Source organism: Agelaius tricolor, unplaced genomic scaffold (assembly GCF_023055355.1).
Source record: "Agelaius tricolor isolate 1412-34295 unplaced genomic scaffold, bAgeTri1.0.p SCAF_1, whole genome shotgun sequence".
NCBI classification, from domain to species: domain Eukaryota; kingdom Metazoa; phylum Chordata; class Aves; order Passeriformes; family Icteridae; genus Agelaius; species Agelaius tricolor.
The window spans coordinates 555,229-569,851 of NW_027269261.1; the positions used below are offsets into that span (position 1 = coordinate 555,229).

General features: G+C 43.4%; 1 protein-coding gene across 2 annotated transcripts in view; it reads right to left on the bottom strand.

Annotated features, from left to right (window-relative positions):
* The window catches only part of SNAP25 (synaptosome associated protein 25), a 60,536-nt gene that overhangs the window by 16,198 nt on the left and 29,715 nt on the right, over positions 1 to 14,623 (bottom strand). For both annotated transcript variants that reach the window (XM_071437991.1, XM_071437913.1), the window contains exons 2-4: positions 12,660 to 12,794; positions 11,989 to 12,030; positions 3,799 to 3,847 (exon numbers count right to left, since the gene is read on the bottom strand). In XM_071437991.1, the coding sequence (XP_071294092.1) occupies positions 3,799 to 3,847; positions 11,989 to 12,030; positions 12,660 to 12,731 (163 nt within the window). In that variant the 5' untranslated portion in view covers positions 12,732 to 12,794. The remainder of the gene's footprint in view (positions 1 to 3,798; positions 3,848 to 11,988; positions 12,031 to 12,659; positions 12,795 to 14,623) is intronic.

Here is a 14,623-nt window from a genome sequence, read left to right on the forward strand (position 1 = left end):
ATCGTACTGGAGCATGGACGGTGGGACAGCCTTTTCAGAGATCTGAGCTCTGACCTAGCTGTGCTCTGAGAGGCACTGCTGGGCACAGGCACCCCTGGAACAAAGCTGGAGGGGAGAGCTGCGAGCCCACATGGAGCTCTGCTAAAAATAACACGAGACAAAGGCACAACCTGCTTTGTGGGGGTTCATCTGTCCTTTGTTCTGTGCTACAATTTCAGCATAATTAATACCATCTTGCCTGGGAAAACTGCAGTAGTTGTTAGTCCCCTTTTATTTTGCTAATTAGCCTTAACATACAAAACTGCCAAACCCACAACTCCTGCAAAAGCAGTGGAGGTCAGCTTGCATGTGTGCCAGTGCTTTTGTTTGTGGGATTGCCCATTTATTTCCAAGTTTTATGTCCTTTATAAGCTTGATCTGGAGTAAGATCTGCTAGGTAGATTAATCTGCTCCCCATGTTCCCCAGCATTGCTGTTTGTGCATTCATGGTGCAAGGAGAAAATTCCAATTGCACTGACATTTTCTATGTCTCTTATCAAAGTTGTGGCCATTCCTCCGTCTTGTCTTGGATGAAAAATTACTGTGCTGCTGCTGTTGTTATTGGAAAAGTTTTTCCCCTGCACCTCATTTGGAATACAAGAGCAAAATTCTTCTGTAATAAACTGCATGAGGACATCATCACACAAACAATGTTCTTGAAGGTCCAAATCTTTAACCCTGCTATGATGTCCAGTGATGGGAGTTTCCTAAGGATGAACAGAGTTAACAGCCTGGAACCTTTTCTGTGTTAGCACTTCAGGTTTACCTTCATATCTTCACTTTGTACTATTAGTTTCATTTCTACTGTTTGCTTTTAGCCCAAATACATCCAGATATTAACATTTTTCTAAGTTAGCATGTTAAAGAGGCAGAGGAATTCCCATTGCTCAATAATCCTTTGCAGCATTTATTTTTCCATGTAAAATACAAGTATTTTAGTTTAAAGGGTTATATACATATATATATTTATATCATTAATTAAGGGAGCTTGACTCAAGGCCAGATTAAAAAAATGTAAGCATTATGGATGCACATGTGGTCTGGGAATGACTTTCTTAGTGATCGGAAAAAACCCAGCAAGGAAAATCTAAACTCCTGGCTCCTTCCTGTGGGCTCCCTGGGGGAAGAGCTGTGTTCAACTGGTTTGGGTGACAGTACCTGACCCAAAAAATGGTAACTCTTGATTGTAGAGGGGCTCCCTACTCAGGTTCCCATTCTTCAGAGGGCACTGGAGGAGTCTCGAGCTTTTATGGGAGTGCATTCTCTGTGAGACGGGAGCTCTCGTGAAGCTCCAGATCTCTGTGGGTTATGACAGACTCTGTAACCTGCTGTGCAGCCAGCTGTGCTAAACCTTTGGGCAAGAGCAGCTGTCCAGGCTGGTTTTGGTGTACAAATACCTGGCATTGGGAAATTACCTTGGCTTACTGCCTTTAGGATCCCAGAGACTTCTGCTCACTGATACCAGAAAATCCGTTCTGCTTTGCACTATTTGGGTTGAATTGGCTCAGAAAGGTTTTTCCATGTAAGGTCTGTTTAACTTCAAAACAAGCAATTTTGTAAGGAAACCTAGAAATAGAGCTTCCAGCAAGTGCAGAGATTAGATCTTCTGCCTGCCGCCCACTGCAAAGATCAATGTCATGTTTTCTGTATATTTAACACCTAATAATCTTAAGTGACTTGTGCAGTCAGCTGCAAAGAGATCACATGGCAGTGTTAGCAAATGATTTCCCTAATCTGATAATCTGCTGAGACCTGCGTGAGCTGCACACATTGCACTAATTACAGAGGGTTCAAAGTCATCATTAGTGTATTTTGCCCAGTAGTGTAAGTCCTTTATCACTAAAATGAAATAAAAAAAATTAGCAATTATTACACCTACATATGGTTAAATGGAGAAAACTTAATTAAACATTTAGCAGAGTACAAGGTTACAATATTTTCAGGGTTGGTAACATTATTTGGCTGTTTTCCTTGAGAAACCCACACTGTATAGTCATAAGCTAAATTTACTGAACCACTTAAGGCATGACCATAACCAATTTAAAGAGGCTCCAAGACCTGAGTCTTTACTGGAGGTATTGACTAACTGCATCTGTGACTGTACAACAAGCATTGCAGGCTTCACTCTCAATAAGGGTTTAATACTGAGCTCCCTGGACTCCAGAGAGTTGAGTGTGTCCAGTCTCAGCTCTTTGGCTCACTCACATTGTCCTTCCTGTCATGGCTACAGAGTGAATCACTCAGAAAACTTCTGAATACAGGGGTTAACAATAGTAGAATTCCAAAATAATAATTTAAAAACCCAGAAAATTCAGGATTAAAACAAAAAAAAACTCCCTAGAAGTCTGTGGAAATAGAGCAGTTAAGGAACAGAAACATATGTAGTAGCCACTAAAGTTTCTGGTATTCTGCCTGTGAATTACATTGCAAGACGCACCTGGGTATTAACATACTTTCTTTGACAATATTTGTGATTTATTACAACCATATAATCCACTGCTGAAACAAAACACATTATTTAGACAGTTGCCATATCTGTTTCAACATAAGTAATTTCTGGTTTTCTGTATTTGGTGATAGTTTTTCTACTGCCATTATTTTTTGAAGACAACAAAATGTTCTCTGTGATATTTTTCTTGTCAAGACAAATCGATCTGACAAAATTTGGTTAAATTTTCTTTCCCTAAATGGGGCATATGGAAGGAAAGCAATGAGACATACATAAAAAAAGCAAATAGAAGAAAAGACTTTCCATTTAGGTCCTGTTATTACTTTTACTTTTCATTCATTATAGTGTCAGAGAGGCAGGGACATTAAAACTGGAAAGGTCCTGTTGTGTTCTGCAGTCCATTTCCTAAGGATTCTGTACCCTGGCTTATTATCATTGTCCAGGTTTGATGAGTAACGCAGCATTGCCTCTGCAGAAAACATTTCCTAATAATAATTTTGTGTCCTGCCACATAGTAAATAATAACAAGGGCCTTTGGGGGGCTGGTCTGACGGAGAGTAGCAGAAATTTCTGCTCTGTTGATTTATTGGAGACACCATTTTCCTGGGGCTGTGGGTCTATGGAAAATGAAGACTTATTAGTTTTATTGAGAGGGAGAGAAGGCTAACTTTTCTTTGTAATATTATGAAGGGAAAAAATGTAATTTCCTGGAATGTATTGAATATATCAGGCTCTGTCTTTGTCATTGTCATCCGCAGACAGGTAGTGTAAGTCTGAAACCTCCTATATGGACACTTGTAATGAGCTGATTGTGGAATACCTTTTAATGTTTAAATTCTGTCATTCCCACTGCCTCACTACTGTACTAAAAGCAACTGAATCTTACACAAACTAAACCCATTTACCTTCTCTTGGGATGCAATTGTTGCATGTCTTTCACTTGTGATTTAAGTAGGAAAATTACTTAGCACCTGCATAAATAATGCTGGATTTTACACTTATAGAGGCAAATCTTCTCGTCACGTAGCTGGATCTTGACCCAAAGCTTGCTGAAATCAAATGGTGATTTGGTTGAGTTCAGCCTGCAGCTCTCTTTGACATTAATGGGAAGCAGATCAAAAGAAGTACAGACTTTTAGGCAGCTGTTGTACATTTTTTCTCTGCTGGAGAACAAAGCTAAAGGCAAAGAGGTTTTGGGGTTCTCATGCACAACCACACGCATTTTCTGTCCCTCATTTCCAGGGTTGCACACAGTCAGTACAGCACTTTGAGAAGGGTTATACTTCCTTACTGAAGCAATCTGAACTTACCTCCTTGCTCATCCAACATAACCAAAGTCCTGATACCAGCATCTTTACTCTACATCCCAATAGTGGTAGCAAGGTAAGGAGAGAGAGGGGGAGAAGAGAGAGAGAGAGAAAGAGAGATCAGTGAGGGAACACTCAGCCCTTGGTATGGGACATAGGAAGACACAAGAAAAACAGTGAAAGGAATGGCAAGGGGCTGATGGCACAGTCCAAAGGCCTTATGTGCCTGGACACTGTGTGAGGAGCTAGGTACTCTCCATTGTACCATCAGTCCTTCTGGATTCACTGGCATACCAAACTTCTGCAGAAAGCACAAAGCCATGGACCTTGAGATTAAAACAACCACTTTACACAAGAGTAATCTCTAAAAAGAGAAGGCTCATCTCCAAGTCCACTGAAGCAGGAGAGGGGAGGATGGGGGTGTTGATATTGTAGGTGGATGTGAATCTCACAGGAGAAATTCCCAGGGAAAACAGGTATGACACAAACATGTTTGGGAAGGTGGCACAGTGATTTGTGCACAGCTCTTGCTGCTGACAGAAGTCAGAAAGCTTACCTACTTAGGAAATCCAGTTTAAAGCAGGCTAATATTTAATAGGATTAAGCCATATTTTTTGGCTCAGTGATCTAATAGATATGGGTTTGAGCCAAGTTTTAATTCAGTCTACAGACACCTTTAGCATTAATGGACTTTGAATTGAGCTTGAAGGTAGGATTTTCAAAACACCTACACACTGAATCTGCCTCTGCTCCCAGAGCTTAGTGGGAATCTTACCACTGCCTTTGCTGGGTACAGGGTTGGAGCAAAGCTGAGCCACTCACAGCTCCCACCTCCCTAAGCCAGGGGTAGGGCACCTCTCACAAGTACAATTTTTATTATGTGTTATCATCACTCTGGGATGTGATCAGGTGTCTCTGCTTCCTGGGTGCTGTGGTACTCAGCTATATCACACATCAAATTATCTCCTTTTTAATTACAAAGGGGAAACCAGCTCTGTTGTGCTTGGAGCAGTGATAATATCTGTGAATAATTAATGGCTTGAATGATCTCCTGACTGTTGCATGTCAATAACAGATGAAGTAAGTCCTCTGTGGCCTGACAGCTTGACAGCAGAGCTACCTGGACATGTGCAGCAGTAATTTACTTGTTGCTGTGAACAGAAAGTGATCCATGCTCCTGTGAAACAGATAAAGGGGGTGGTGGTGTCAATTTTGCAGAGGGCAGGGAGATGCCCACAGTTGCACAGCTACATCAGGGACAAAAACTAAACTCCTGACTGACCCTCTTGCTTTTCACCACTCCTGGAGGCAAATCAAGGACCTCATGTTATCCTACCTGCCAGCTGCCCTTCTCACTGCTCATCAGTTTTTGTGGGTGCAGTGAAGTGTCTGTGGCCATGAGCTGCCCTGCCCACGCTCACAGGGCACTCCCAGGCTCCCACAGCCCACGCTGGCCCAGCCACAAGCCCAGCCCTGCCACATTCAGGGCTGTTTGCTGGTGCTTCTGTGCTGTGCCTCCAGAGGATCCTGCTCGGCTCAAGAGGGACACGAGGTACCTCTTGTGCTCTTCTCTGCCTCTCCCTGCACCCCCATTCATGTCTGCAATGTCTACATCACTGCAGAAACTGGGGAAAGCATCAGATGTGTGCAGGCTGGTTTGCTGTCTCTTTGTAAAATGTCCCTGTGTGAGTTGTCAGATGGACAGAAAAGGCCTCCTGCTTTCCCCCAGGTCTGCTGCACCCTGCTGCCCTCGGGTCAGCCATCTACCAGGAACCCACTGCTGCTCTCTCTCCCTTCAAGTTCACTGCATTTACTTGAATCCCAGCCAGCTTTCATTTTTGCAGCCTTTAGAAACTTAGGGTGCGAGGCTCATCTTAGGTTTGCCAGTTTAGAATAAAGAAACCACCTTTAATTAGCTAATGTTTTCTGTGGGGCACTAAGCACCCTGTGTCTAAGCACAGCTTGTACAATAGTTTTTTATTGGATCTTTTTATATTCTTGGTAACCAGGGAATTTTTCCCCCCCTAGATTCGTATGTATTTTAACAAGCATGGAAACTCATGCAAGCACAAGAAGGCTGCTTGGGTCCTGAGTTACCTTGTGTTTCAGTAAATAGAGTGCAGTCTGACATGGGACCCTTCCAAATATTGAGCTCCAAAACTTTTTGCTGAATCAAACATAGTTGGGCTGAGAAATATTTACTGCTCTTCAACCCTCTGACCTTATTTTGCTGCTGTGTTTAACATCTAAGCAAACCACCTTTATAGAGCTAAGATGTCCAGTGACCTGAACAAGACATGTGCTGGGAGATGAGCTCAGGAACTAGACCCTATGGTTTATATTTCATATCAAATCCTTACACAGAGTAAAAGAGGTGAAATTTTCTGGTCTTTACCTGACCATAAATGCCATTTAATTTTATCAGGCAACACTGTATCTCTTACAAACAGCCTGCCACAGCATTAACACAAATGTGAAAATATTAAAGGGTGTGCAATGAATAAACTTGTCTGCGTCTGTGGTCTAATCCAAAGCATATTGAAGCTAATAAAGAGGTGGTGACTGAAAAGGATGAGATGTGATTCAGACATCAAGTGACAATCTCCTTCTGTTCCAAATTTCTATTAAGCATTAATTTACAGCTTTCCTCCAAAAAGAATTAAATGTGTAAAATCAGTCAAAAAATAAATCATGTTTGTGCATTTTAAATAGGTCCAGACTTTTCTAAAAGCTCAGTATTTCCATTATGGCTGGTATCTTAGATAACACAAACCCAAACCTCTCTGTAAGACAGAACTATTCCAAAAATGTGTTCATCATCCAGATGTCTGAGCAGGAGAGAAGCACTCTGTGTCTGATCCCCAGTGACAACAGACTGAGGCATCTCTGGAAAGTACAAGACCTCAGTTAAAGAAATAGAGGGGGAGAAATGTGTCCAACAGGAGTGTTTGGGGGGCACACACAGGCATGTTGGCATTTCCTGCACTGGCAGTGCCACAGAAACACCCCTGGGTCTCAGTGGAGCAGGTGCCACCTGGGCTGGCTGTGGGGACAGTGTGGAACAGGAGGTGATGAAAGCTCTGCTGTCAAGTGCCAGTCCAGAAGGACAGGTTTCACAGCCCTGCCTCTGAGTCCTTGGTTACAGACTCACATCACCATGGGCCCAGTGGCTGTGCTTGGCTCTGGCTGCTCCTGAGGGCTCAGGAAGGATTCCCACACACATCCAGTGCTCCCCAATATCAGTGATAGCCTGTGTGGGAAGCCATGAATTCATAGAACTAGCAGGGTCCATGATGTTATGAAATTGTGTGTTCAATTCCCACCTTGGTCAGGATTAGAGTATTTCTTCCCTCCTGTGCAGTGGAGGAATCTCTTCAGACCCTCCAGTCCTTGTAGAGGCAATCCTGTATTATTTTAGCAAAACAAGGGTTCTCAAAAAAGTGAAATGCTTAGGGTAGATCAGGCCAGAGAGATGAAAAATGCATCTTTCACAGGACCCTAGAAAAGCACATGCCATTTTCATCCAGCTCTTTAATCTGTAGCACCTATCTCTTTTGAGAATAACTTCTGAGTCTCCTTGTCTTCTCATTGCACTTGAGAGGAGAATTTGGACTGCTGGATTTTGCCATGGCACAGCCAACCTCTCACATTCTTGTCCTTTATAAGAAAATGGCACAGCAAGAATTGCTAATGTTGAGGAATTAAACTTGCAGCCCTGGAGTTCCTCTGTTTATCCATAATGCAGGTATTCTGCAGATGGTAAAATATATAATATATAAAATAATTTTGCACATGAGATGACCCTTCAGGGCAGGAGGCCAACACTTCCAACTTAAAAATATATCACATTAGGTGAAACAGACCCCATACATTTCAGGCAAGTTTATGTCCTTCAATCTTTCAGCCCAGCTCTAATGCTTGAATAAAAGCAAATGAACAAGCAGTACTGGTTTGGATTCTGCATCATTTATATGAAGCACATATGCCCAGGTTCTCCATTTGGCCACTGGCAAAGCTATTAATCAAAGAACCAGAATATATGATTTTAAACCTTTGGGCTTAATACAACTCATAGATACTTTAGTCTGGCAGTGCTTCAGTGAAGCCTGGTTAACAGCATTACTGGGAACCCTTTTGGAGGCTTTAATAGACATTATCCTTAGTCTTCTGTAATAGCTTTTTAAAAATTTTTGGTTGCTTTTGCTTTGGGTTTTTGTTTGTTTGTTTGTTTGCTTGGGATTTTTTGTGAGGGTTTCACTCAAAGCATGTCAGCAACAAAATGTTCACTAAAATTTGCCTAGCACTTTGGAGGGGAATTGCATTGCTGTATCATTTCTTGTTATTGCTGTTACAGAACTTAATTTCCCAAGATGGAAATAAAAGTGGGAAGACAATTGGAATGACTTCTCAAAGGGCTCATCAGTCCCTCCAGAAACACAGTGTGTTGGGTCCTATCCTACCAAAGGCAGCTACTCAAACTTTGGTTTAGCCTGAGTGAAGATTTTCCTAATGCTGTAAGGGGATGATGTATCAGATAGAGAATCCAAACTCTGGAAATGACTTTCCCTTCATTTCAGGAGGTATCCTGAAAGACACATATACACTCTCAGTTATGTGAAGAACACATAAACTTCCACTTCGATGAAGAATTTTGCTTTAATCCAGAATTAGAGAGTTTGTTTTGAATAAATTAATACAGACAATTATGTACCAGGACAGGCTGACATTGCTAGCACTTCCCACAGACACTAAAGAGAACTGTCAACACCCTAAAGACAAAAATGTGGTCAAAGAAACATTTTTTAGTCATCCGTAGCAATGAATTTGCTCAGCTCCTGCTCCAGGTTCCCTTTCACGCTGTTAACGCTCCGATGTCTCCCTGATTAAAGAGGTACACTCTGCTGCTCTGCCTGGTAAAGCACATCCCAGCCCACGTGAATCTGCTCTCCCTCTGGCCAACACACTGGAGGAAGAGAGGCCAGAATTAGGGATCACATTCCCTCGTGCCAGATATGTGCAATTACACTGGTTAAAACACTTTTCTGAGGAGAACACTTCCAATAGTTCAGTACTTCCAATAGGTCTAATGATATCAAAGGTGAATTTCAAATCAGCTTTGACAAGGTTTGGGCCAAACTCTGAATTAATAGAGCACTTTTTGTTCTGTTTTTTTCAGACTAAGAAGCATTTGGCTGTGATAATAAATGTCAGGGTACACTCACAGCTGGTAAATTGGCATTCTGTGTGTTCAGTATCCTGCGTAGGGCAGCACCAGTTATCAAACATTTATAGCTCAGCATTTCACCTTTGATACTTCACTCACACCTCACATGACAGAAGATACTCCTGTCTGGATTTAAATGTACAAAACAGCCCTTTTGTCTGTACATTCCTAAGTGCTTTCTTCTGAGCTTTTACCACTACTGATCTTGTTATTTTTTCCTTGCTGCTTCATAGCTACAAAACATCCTTTTTTCCCTATACTACCGCAACTGATTTTCCTTAAAGGCCATGATGGTGGCACTGGGAGATGGGAGCAAAATTCCAGCTTTTCTCCCTGTGTGTGATATTCTGCATTGCATAATGTTGCCTCAGAGAAAAAAAGCTTGAACATAAAAAGAAGGTCAGCTACAAACTGTATTTAGTCTCACTTGTTCTGCCTCACTTCATTTTTATTTTATGTTTTGGCCCAAACATTGCAGAGCATCATCATAAAATACAGGTATTTATAGCACTGAGTGGCTCAAAAGAGCACTGGTCAGTGCAGATTAACTGCACTGCCTAGACACAATGGGCACCATGGAGCAAACTGGGTTTTGGAATCTGCCATTCCAGTACGGAGCTGCCTTGGGGCAAAGCTGTGGCTGCTTTTGTAACACTTCTTGCCTCCCTTCTTGTGCCAGGCCTGGAAAAATCAGCTTCTTGCAAAGCTGGCTAATAAAACCAAGAAACAATGACATCCTTGGTTTTCTTTGCCCATGTTCCTGGGGAACAGCATCAGGGCTTAGTCTCCAAACTCAGAATAGTCTTCTGGGGCAAGCAGGGCGTGTCCTCTGGGCTATGACCTGCAATTAGGTCTTCCATGGCTCTGGGGCTTCCTTGAATAGACAGCACTCTCCTGTCTCTAGGATGGAGTCCAGTCAGCCTGTTTAATCCATACAAATGTACACAGTAATAATGCTTAAACATGGAGGCATTCTTTTCCTAAGAAAGGAAGAACAGATCTGCTGTATCAAGAGAACAGAGTAAAAAGAATTCTTTCTAGTATTTTCTATCTCTGTCTACTAGACAGGTTCTGCTAAGTGAGGAAGTCTAATTGGATTTTGGGGGATTATTGAATCAGAGCAGTGCAAGTTCAATTTCAAATACTCTCACCATTTGTCTTTTCAGTATAAAATCTCTCACTCCCTAAATGCTGCATTTTTTTTAAAGTACCTAGGAAAAGGGATTGGAATAATCAACCAGCTGTTTAGGCCACAGAAGAATTTTAAAGGTCTCCTGTAGTCACTTTAGTGAAAATAATATTCAGCTCATTTTAGAAGAACTCCCTTGACTACTCAGTGGTAGTTTTAGCAGCTTCTCTATTTGGACAGGAAGATATTGTGGCATCTGAATAAACGCCAGGTCCAGAGACGCCGAGCTCTTCCGAAGAGTGCTATAAATTCATTGGTAAATTCAGCAGTCCCAGTTCTCCTCCCACTTTGCCATTTGCTGTGATTTAGTACTGAAATTCCAGTGGCATTCACAATATGCTGGTTCAATATGTTAGGAAGACTCAGGCAGCGCACAGGCCGCACAGATACGGCTCAGGAGAGGCAGGGCTGATATTTACTGATGGCTTGGCCCCGAGCAAATCACTTCCCTTTCCTGCCTCTCCTTCCCACTCATCATCTGCCTTGTCTATTTAGATCCCAGGCATTTTGGGGCAGCAGGCTCTCCTGCCTTGTGCTGTGGGGGTACTCATATGAGCCTCTCTTCCTTGTTGTTGAGTAGATTTCAGCAGGAGCTGCATCCAGCACAGAGCTGACGTCAGTGGTGGTTAGGAATGGCATGTCCAGGGAACTGAGCAGCAAAGAGGGACAGATTGCTCGTGAGACAAGAGAGTGTTTGGGCTGCAAGGGGCCCTGATCTAAAGTGTTTGTGGAGGAGAAGCGATGCTGACTATGCTCAGTGACCCATCTGTCTGTCTGTACGTGGAAATTTAATTTTGTCTCCGCTGGACTCCATTGATCTTCACAGTGGTGATTGATTTCAGGGCCATAAAGCCTACGGCTGGGGTTGTTCTTGTTCCTGAACCAGACCTGATGTAATTTTCTTCCCGTTGTCTCTGCTGGAGACTCCTCTGGTTGTCAGGAGTACTGGGACTGTCAGTGCTGATGACCCTGATTAAAAATGTCACCAGCTCCAGCACCAGGGCTTGCATGGTGTCTGAAAATAATATGTCCTGTCAGGCAGCAGCAAAGTTTTCCATCACCTGATAGCTGAACACTCTAAACTAAACTGAGTTGAGATTTCCCAACTTTTAAACCCCTTTATTGTGGAGAGGGTGAAATATGGCCTGAGTGAATTGGTTTTTTCCCTCCAGGCAGGTATTAGCTCTGAGGACCAAGCGAGGATCCCCTTCCTTAGCACCATGGGAAATCAGAGAACTGCAAAGTGGTCAATCTAGAACATCTCATGAGTGAGCCTTGAAATCCTGATAAATGTTTGAGAGATACACAAAGAAATAGCATTTAAATGCTGTGCTGACCAATGTTCTATAAATAACTGCAAGTGTTTATGGAGAGGGAAGTATTTAAAGCAGACTGGGAAAATGGATCAAGGGCCCTTCTCACCTCCCCTCTTGCAGTGTTATGCCAAGGACGTGAGAGCGGTCCGGGCACAAGGCTCCCAGAGCTCTGCAGCAAACTGAGCCACTTGTCCCTGACTCTAGGTCACCTTCAGAGGCTGTTTCCTTCATTTATCTCCAGAATCCTGTCTCAGTGCATCCTCAGGTATGACCAAACCGGTGCCTTGGAAACCAGGGAACAATGTCTTGCACAGCCCTAGTGAGGGGTAGGGATGAGCAGGGACAGTGGCACGTAAAGCCATGGCCAGGCCCTAGCAATGTGAATTTAAACAAAGCCACTTCCAGTGTCAGGCTCTCCATCACTTCTGCTCACAATGGAAGTGAAATGAAATGCAAGTCCTTACCTCTTCAACAAGCTGCAGCATTCGACGGGTGCTCTCAAGGGACTGAAAAAAAATAGGAAAAACCACTGAGATTCGGCAAGTTACGCTTTCCAATGCTAATGTGCAGGCTCATGCTGACAGGATGTTTTTCCTGCACTCTTTCCCTCCCCTCCAGATCAGGCCATCAGCAGGGCACTGGTGATCTCTCCATCTCCAGCTCTGAGGATGGCTAATGCAGCACACCTCGAGGCAGCTGCAGTCTCCCCTTGTCTCCCCTTGCTCACACGCTGTGGCGGTGCTGCTCGGAACCACAGGTGTTCCACTTTAAAAATAAAGCCTGTGGTTTTAAGCTATGACTCTTCAGAAACCTAATTGGTGACTTCTAACATTTAATAGGTTTGACAAATCGAAGGAATCCTCAGAAAATATTAAATTGCTGCCTTTTGCTCTGAGGACAGCCAAATTGATGCACAATCTAATACCTAAACCAAACTCATGATCAATAAATTCCCTAATCTGGACTGAGCACAACATTAAATTTTACCCCAGCTCATTTCATTTCCAATTTTGCTTTCAGTGTAAAGCTGATGGAAAAGAGCTCTAGAAATCCTTTGTGGGATCAGCTCCTATTTCTGGCTGTGTGTTTCACACCAAGCCCAGCCCCAAGTTCCCAGTTTAGCTACTGGTCTCACTTCATCAGCGAGCTGGTCGGCACGCCGCTGCATCTCTTCCAACTCATTGCGCATATCCGCGTCTTCCGCCATTTTAGCTGTGGGGGTGTTTGGGGACGCTGCGGATCAGGATTTGCACTCAGCTGCTTTGTGAGCCTGGAAGACAGCGAAAGGAAGAGAAGCAGTGCAGTTAGGAGTCGTGCTTAAACATCAGTCCCACAAAAGCACTTTTATTACTTCCCTGTCCTCGCCCCAAGTCTCATTTGGGATAGTAATTCCTATGTAGAGAGCAAATCCTTCCTTTTTTCTTAGCCTTTCAAATGCAATTCATACAGAAGCTGGACACTCAGGAGATGCTATTTGCTGCCAGAAACAATCTTGAAACCCATTCATTCTTCTCTAGAATTGAAAGGCTTAATGTGAAGAAGGTCAAGGTCAAGCCTCTGCCCCTCACGTCCTATGTTTCAGCTGCATTGCTTGGAGGGCTGGATGCTCAGCTAACACATTTGTAATTAAATTAATGACTATGAAACTTTGCGTATTTTCATTGGCTAATGACTTATCCACCATGCTGTAGCTCAGACTATCAAATAATATTTACAGCTAGACTGGGAGACGTCTACATGGGAGAACCCTTCATTTTGGGGGAAGTGACAGTAGGACCTAACTGGTATTTTCAACTTCTCCACAAAGTGGGTCAGATTCTGATCTTTGTTATCCCTCTTGATACAGAAGGACACCCCTGAGCTGGTCCTAACCAGAGGTCAGGATGCAGCCCATTAATCCTCAATTTGGTAGGGTTTCTTTTTTGTTACAAATTCAAGCTAGCTCTGATTAGTGAGCATGACTTGATTAAGAAAGGCGGGCCCTCCTACCATCTGTCAGGTCTTTATAACAACAACACCGGCTTATTTCTTTGCTTGATTCAAGCATGGCACATTGCAAATTACTGCTCACTGAATGTTAGATTTGTTCATTACAGGAAAACCTAATTGCAGGTGCAGAGGAGGTGGGGAAGTTGTGGGAGACTGCAAGTAAACAGCCATAAAGCAGATGCCATCATGCTCAATTACAGAAAGAGGACAAAAGCAGCCCCTTTCAGCAAAGCTGCTCTAAAGAAGGCAGGATCCCGGGGGCTGTTTTCTGTCCTGTCTTTGCGATAAGTGCAGCCTTTATGAAACAAGATAAGTCAGGGCAGAGCTTGGCTCTAAAATTTTAGTAATAACATCTCTGTTAAAATAGAAGTTGATACGTATTGGAGATTAAACCATCCCTCTCTTTGATGGTGCTCTCCATAAGGACAGCAGGAGTATGAGCAGGTATAGCTGGGTGGCAGGGATATTTCCTGGATCACACCCTGTTTGCTTAGAAAGGTGTAAGGAAAGCAGACAGCTCCTTGCATTTCCTCTGCAGCTTCAGCAACAGATCTGCTGTTTTTCTTATCTGAGAGGGAATATGTGACCTTCATGCCTTCACATTAGCTGTGCCCTCACTCGTGGTTGCTTTTCCTCTTTGAAGCTACAGCAGGAAGAAATCTATCTTGAGGAGTCAGCCCTGCAGCTATTGGCACGATATTCTACTTTCATCACTGCGCACATCGCCACATCCTTGTCAGAGGGAGGCTGGCATTTTATGATGGGTCACACCATGTGTAGGAGCCTAAATATCTGCTGGAGAAGGAGGCCACCTGGTCCTGCCAGCTGCATGGTCACAGCAGTGTGAAGGACCAAGCTTAGGCAACTCATCTGCAAGCCCAGCTGTGCAAAGGCAGAGCTTAATTTCATGGCTAATACTCAGGCTGGTATAGGACACTCCAAGGATGCTCACAAAGAGCGGGAAATGAGCTTTACAAAAACATGGTGCACTTGGATATTTAGGAGGAAAAGATAAACCGGGAACTGGTCTCTTCTGGAAGGGCATGTGAAGGTGTGGGGATACTCTCAAGGCCACCCCAACCTTCCCACCCCGCTGCCGTGCTGGTGGTG